We start from the raw sequence: 7,014 nt of genomic DNA, 5'->3' as shown, positions 1-7,014 counted from the left end.
CTTTCCTGCTCGTTGTGTGCGAGACCCGGAGGATAGAAGTTTCTACCTTGTTCTAGGGTTTCTTTTCGGGGGTCAGTGGTGATACCCTGGTACTGTGAGTGTTTTATTGGGCTAAAACTCTGGAAGTTTAAAGTTACTTACAATTTGAATGTACAAGGTTTATGTAATAAAAAACAACAACAACACTAGAAGTACCTTTGCTCGGAAAAAATACATCACTTTTCTTTCCAGTACTATGTACAAAGAGCAATAAGTTACACATACTTTTAGTACCCATTGATCTTTATTCATATAAAAAGTGCACATGTAAACCAATTGTTTAGATTTACAGTTCAAATAATTATGACGGAATACTGATTCGCCACTGTCAAACCTACGTATCAAAACTAAACGCAAACTGGCCAATTTTCCCGCGTTTTCCGCCAAGAAACATTCTCTCAAATGCCTCAACTAACCCTGTTAAAGTTAACGTTAACTCTGCCGAAAATGGTTGATATCGCCATGCGGAATGTTGATTAATTCAACGACAAAGACTTGTATTCTAACGTTCAATGCATGCGTACCGTCCGCAACCTCTCAAATGACCCTGTCTGTTTCCTTTAAGGTCGACAAAAACGTGTCGTGTTTACATACTGATTAACGGTCTCAACAGCCTCTAGAGATGTACACGTGTTAGCTACATACATATAGAGGGGGGTCAATCTAATCTAACATTACAGTACTAACACACTTGCGATTTTGACATCAATATCTTTTAAAGAAGGTTAATTATAAGTATATGACAGACAGGCGTACATGTTACCTACTCTAAAAAAACAATAAACAGATCCAGTCCATACCATGTAGCTATGTCATCCACACTCAAATATGAAATATCTAAAATCCAGGGCCACGCCTACATTATTCTACCCAACTAAGTACAATGATCTAGCATTCAATACAATACAAAATATATGAAAATACACGAAATTCTCAATGGTTTTTCAATAGGTTGATTTGGCAGAAATCTTCCCAACGCCGAAAGTTTCAACATAAAGAGCAGATTGAAGTTCTAGCCCCCACATTGGTTAAGATAATGAGATCAATCAGATCACCAGTATACATAAATGTATCTGTGAACAGCCAGTCAGCAAATTCGTTGACAAAGCATCGAGCTTGCGTCAGTGACTAAATCCTATAAACAAGTAAACTTTGGTTCGTGGCTTCTGTTCGCTATTTGTCTCTCTGGATCTACACTGGCGCAGAACTTGCCTGTAACCTTCACACAGGTAGCTGTGAACTAGCATCTCTGTGGGTTCTCTTGTGGCTCTGTACACGGTTCGACTGACTAAAGCTCCTACTGCATTCTTAACACCAGTAGAGTTTCTCGCCGGTATGAGTCCTCATATGCTTCTTCAGATGCCCCCACCTGCTGAACTGTCTGCTGCACTCCTCACATTTGTAAGGTTTCTCACCAGTGTGAGTCTTCATATGCTGCTTTAGACTATACAGCACACTGAACTGTTTACTGCATTCATCGCACCTATATGGCTTCTCACCGGTATGAGTCCGCATGTGTCTCTTCAGATTACTCAGCGTACTAAACTGCTTGCTGCATTCTTCGCACTTATAGGGCTTCTCTCCAGTATGAGTCCTCCTATGACTCTTCAAATCGCCAAGCTGGCTGAACTGTTTGCCGCACTCCTCACATTTGTAAGGTTTCTCACCCGTGTGAGTCCGAATATGTATCTTCAACTTACTTAGCTCACGAAACTGTTTGCCACACTCCTCACATTTGTATTGTGTCTCTCCTGTGTGAGTCTTTATATGCTGCTTCAGATGACACAGCTGACTAAACTGTTTGCTGCATTCTTCGCACCTATAGGGCTTCTCTCCAGTATGAGTCCGCATATGCTTCTTTAGATGACACAGCACACGAAACTGTTTGCTGCATTCATCACACCTGTAAGGCTTCTCACCGGTATGAGTCCGCATGTGTCTTTTCAGATCACAAAGCTGACTGAACTGTCTGCCGCACTCCTTACATCTGTAAGGTTTCTCACCGGTGTGAGTCCGTATGTGACTCTTCAGAGAACCGAGCTGACTAAACTGCCTGTTGCATTCCTCACACTTGTAAGGTTTTTCACCAGTATGATTCTTCATGTGCTGCTTTAGATGACACAGCTTACTAAATTGTTTGCTGCATTCATCACACCTATAGGGCTTCTCACCGGTATGTGTCCGCATGTGTATCTTCAGCTGACTCAACCCACTAAACTGTTTGTTGCAATCCTCGCACCTAAAGGGTTTCTTGTCAGTGTGAGTACACGTATGTCTCTTCATGTCACTCAGTCGACGAAACTCCTTGTCGCACTCGCCACACTTGTGTGTACGCGGAAGATCCTCTCCACGTCCATTACTTCCCTTCTCTTTTTCCAGATGAGATACAGTCGGGGTTGCCAGGTTGAGTAGGTCTCTGACACTGCAGGGATGGAAACGAATCCTGACATTTAGGAAAGAAACGGTTGATTTCTTGAAGCAGTCCACTCAAACGACTCAGCTGTTAAGCACAAGTAGCTTTGAGTTGTTTTTTATGTCTGCTTCCTTCCAGACGACAAGGCCTTTAACAGTAATCTTCAGTTTGAAACCTCCTTACAATTAGCCTCATTCGTAGACTTTTAGCAGCACTAGCTTTTATTTTTGGGGAGCGCTGGTTCGCGATTTTCATCATGGCCCAAAGTTCTCTAAACCCAAGAGAATACCTCCAATGCTGCTACAAGTCTGGCTACTCGGCAATTTCTAACACATTGTATATCTTTACAGGATGGCGAGGTAATTTTTTTCTTTCGTGGTTTTCAAAGAGATTTTTCCATTTTTTTTTTCAAATTTTTCATTAGAGAATAATTAGATAACAATATTAGATTTAGATTCCGAGATTGTGAGAATCTCGAATGCCAAAGATCCTAGCCCGGCCGTCATAAAATATTACAATCCTCCACCCCAACATCTGCTTGGAGATTTGATAAGACATAAAGTTTTAGGAGGGTCTGCGTACTTGTAACGCGGTCTATGCGTAGGGGTAAAAAAAAGTAGTGCCGCCGTAATCTGGAAGCATGAAACACCCTAAAGTGAAAGACATCGGGGGCATAAACTTTGTTATATGACAGAAATGACTTGACTCTCAGATCGTATACATGAGTGATGTATGCCCATTCTGTGTATCAATGCGCGTGACCTTTACGGCTGATTGCCTTGGTGAGTCGGTTGCAGTTCCGCATGGCCCCGCATGACCCCATTTCAAAGAGGGCATAACATTTCTTTCAAAATAAAATAAGGAAGGGCAGACAACGCTTAACAGGCAGTATGTAATGCATAACGGTAAATTCAGAAAGGTCGACAACGATTAGCGGTAAGTTGACGAACATCGTTTATGTACGGTATTGGTAAAACCAAATGATGTCTTTAAAGTTACTAGTATATTTAATGACGTCCTAGGCAAAACTGGACGCTGTCTTGTGCTCTTGCATTTGACCTCGCGAAACTAAGTTGCAGAATTTGTAAATGAAACATGATGAATTTTGAATAACAAGTAGAGATTTCGAACCGAGACTAACAGTTTTCTTACGAACGGCGCTAGGTTCGGGTACATCAATTGTCTGCGACACAACTGGTCCCTGCGTTACGACTTTAGGGTAAGGGGATCTGACTACACGATGCCAATTTGACGAATTTGTCAATAATGTTCAAGGGTGAAGTTTAAACTGGTTACGCGCTATGTAGAATCTAAAATGACAAATCTACACTTAATGAATGCAAGGACGTTATATAATAGCCTTGTTGAACGGTGAATCAAAATAGCTCGCTACGCCTCACGGAAAAAGGCACACAAAGTGAAACCCTCTCTTATGGGGATGGGGCCCGGGTGGGGTTGAGGCTATCTATTCGTCTTGCTAGTGGTCCTTGTTTTTCTTTTTTCGCTTTCCCCCTATCAAGACAATGTATGCCCGGTCCAATAGTTACCCGGTTCCTTTGTTTACTTAGCCAAGGGAAGAGGCATTTGCATACTTCAGACAATGGCGCTTTGTAGCATATGGCAAGTCTTTGTACAAATTGCATCCAGGGAAGTCATTAACAGTTCTGCAGTGGCCTACATACACATTACAAGCTTTTCCGCACACTGTTGCGCCTAGGACTAACACGTAATACCGACCGTAAAATTTTTTTTGCAAGCAGAGGTTACGGTCTGGCATACAAACACTACATGACCCTGCATTGCTAGCATGGCTGCTATTATCCGTAGTAACCACTGACTGTTAACCATGGTCCCCAGGATACTACATAGTTGCAACATGGAATGTATGGATAGTTTGATTTCCGTAGCCTCCATAGCAGACTCTCTATGGCCTTTTTTGGCTCATAATACACTTTTGCTGGCCATTTCTTTTTGTACTGGGTCGCTGATTGCTGGCCTTTACTGACTGCCGGCCCTGTCCCGAAATGGCCAGCAAAAGTGTAATATGAGCCAAAAAAGGCCCTAGAGAGCCTGCTATGGAGGCTAGAATTCCCCGGGACGAGTCGGTCACTAGTGTTTGGCCCGTTTGATACTGACTTACGTCTGATCTACGTAGATCTGCTCGGAGATTACAGATATTTTATCGGTCAGAGATTTTGAAAGGTCGACCCTATATACATCTCACTGAGGCAAATACACAGTTTCCCTTTGTTAGCCTCGACCAGACTCCACGTGTCACTGGAATTACTAGGAATTCAAATTAAACAATAAGACAACTACCCCAGACGGCCCAAACCTAAAGTTAGTGACATATGAGATATATGTTCAGTTATCTGTCTATTTGGCCAATTTTCAGTGCTATTTTCCAGTGACATGTGAAGCCTGGTAGTGGCTATTCCTTTGTGTGCGAGTGTGAATGTGCGGAACGAAACGGGTTGGTACACTATTGTCCTCGGTCAGAATGAACTGCCACCAAACAAGGACAGTCGACAGGCTGGAGGATAGAAACAAAGACAACAGTCTTACCTTGTGAATACTGGCGGTAACGAGTCCCTTTCCCGAAGAGATAGATGTAACTATTTTACATGGCCTCGGCAGCAGAAGTGTGTACGTGTCTGCTCCGAAAGCTCCAGACATTCCAGACAGACACGTTTGACTGTTATGCAAATCTAAAATGCTCTGGCCAATCAGGACTCGCTCTCTGACACACTCACGTGATGGCTTCTGTTATTTCAGACAATCGTGCTTGCTTAATACACACTGACAAGAATGTTTCTATCGTCTGAAGGTATGTGAAGGCGACATCTTATTTTTGGCCCAAACTCTTAATCTCTTTTTAGATGCCAGTTGTTGTTGACTTTTCAACGTTAATACCTGGGTTAACAACAGTGACCTGGTAGAAATATTGTAAAAAGCTGGAAGTTGTTTGCTATTCTGTTGCGTTTCAGTTAATAGGCCACGTTGATTTGATTATATGGATGACATCTTATGGGAATCCCAAAACTGATGCGAGCGTGCGAAAAAAGGTTGACAAAAACAGGTGCATTCATTATGAAGCCTTAGTGGTTTAAATGACCAAAATACATTGAATACCGAAAAACTCTGTGTCGAACATCGCTGTGGTTTCGCATGTGGCTCCGTATACGTAGAACACTTGAGTTACGGAAGTTCCTACTACATTCTGTACACCGGTAGGGTTTCTTACCGGTATCCAGACCTAAAAGTATTATATCTGCTGAGTCAGTAGGTTTAGACACGAGGCAAGTTAGTGACATGCTTTTCTCAGATGTAAAATCATTTCTTGCAAACGTATTTTTTGCTGTAAGCAGTAGAATAGAAAAGAAATAAAGTAACAAAGGAAATGTATTGTGTGTTTCTGATTCTTCTTTACTTTCCATTTAATCTACCAAGGGATTGGTGACCATCTAACGGGAAGTTGTGAAATAACATGTAATGGCAGAGCCTTCTGTCAGTATTACAAGTCGATAATACATTATATATTCACCGATAATAAACCTATGTATGAAACGTTAGTGAACTCAAAAGTGACAAGAAAGCTCCATAGTCAACCGTTTATTCTAGACTCTCAGCAAAAGAAAAGGCGGATTTAGAAAGCAGACAGCTGGGGCGCTTTATCCATAATTGATTCCTAGTACAAATGTATTTAGGTGGTTCGGCTGAGGCTCAAGTTGAAGAACAAGAGCTACGGACTCTTATTGATTATGTAAGTGGATGAACAGTCAAGTAAAAGTTGTCATTCGAAATCGTATGAGCTCTCAAAGCAGATGTTGGGTGAAGGATCGTAATCCTTCCTGCGTTACAGGCTTTTCTGGCAGTCCCTTCCATTGTTTAACTACATGAACTGTTAGATTCAATCATATGGAATTAGAAGCAATTTACTTAATGGGGTGCTGTTGAAGTCACGCAGAGAATTGTGGTGTCATTGCAGTATGGGCTGGCATATTTTATCCTACTGGAATCTTTACATGGATCACAAGCGACCCCTATTAATTAGCTGCAATACTGTATGACTCCAATGTAAACAAGTGACCGTAGGTAACATACTCTGTGACCTAAATATGGCTTATGTTGGTTGTTATGTTTTCTGTGGTGTGTGACTCGGTGTATTGAATATCATGACCAGTGGGCGTCATGTGTAGAAACGAGCCGTTGATATGGTATGTGCTAGTGTATGTACCTGTTCCGTGGTGGTGCTACAAATGATTTTATTCAAAACGTTTGCTTGGAGATCGTCACAATGTCACCACTCTATATCTGCTTGGATAGAGCCGGACTTGAGACCTGTACCCATAACCGCCTCTGTCCTCTTACATATTCTGGCCCCTTGTCGCTAAGTCTGCGTCTGCATAGGGTGCAGACACCTGAGGGAGCCTAGCTTTACTGGGTTAAAATTGTGTGTTCACGTTAGTGTCTGCTTATTCCCGAGTTGTTGACAAAACCTTATCGCAGAGTTCATCTCCAACAGCTGTTCTGGAATGTAGTTACCTTCCTGGCACATTGAG

At 42.1% G+C, this 7,014-nt stretch overlaps 2 protein-coding genes across 2 annotated transcripts in view; one reads left to right on the top strand and one right to left on the bottom strand.

Moving 5' to 3' along the window:
• LOC118420466 (cytochrome P450 2C31-like) overlaps positions 1-7,014 on the top strand; it is a 43,634-nt gene that overhangs the window by 18,351 nt on the left and 18,269 nt on the right. The gene's annotated exons all lie outside the window — the stretch shown is intronic.
• Positions 403-5,191, bottom strand: LOC118420506 (zinc finger protein 678-like). The gene is made up of 2 exons (XM_035827338.1): positions 5,018-5,191; positions 403-2,461 (listed from the first exon to the last, which is right to left on the bottom strand). Exon 2 carries the CDS (start codon positions 2,320-2,322, stop codon positions 1,348-1,350), a length of 975 nt encoding a protein of 324 aa, XP_035683231.1. The 5' UTR covers positions 2,323-2,461; positions 5,018-5,191; the 3' UTR covers positions 403-1,347.

This window comes from Branchiostoma floridae, chromosome 8 (assembly GCF_000003815.2).
Source record: "Branchiostoma floridae strain S238N-H82 chromosome 8, Bfl_VNyyK, whole genome shotgun sequence".
Lineage (NCBI taxonomy): Eukaryota > Metazoa > Chordata > Leptocardii > Amphioxiformes > Branchiostomatidae > Branchiostoma > Branchiostoma floridae.
Note: the sequence above shows the minus strand (reverse complement) of the source record. Positions and strands in the feature narration are given on the sequence as shown.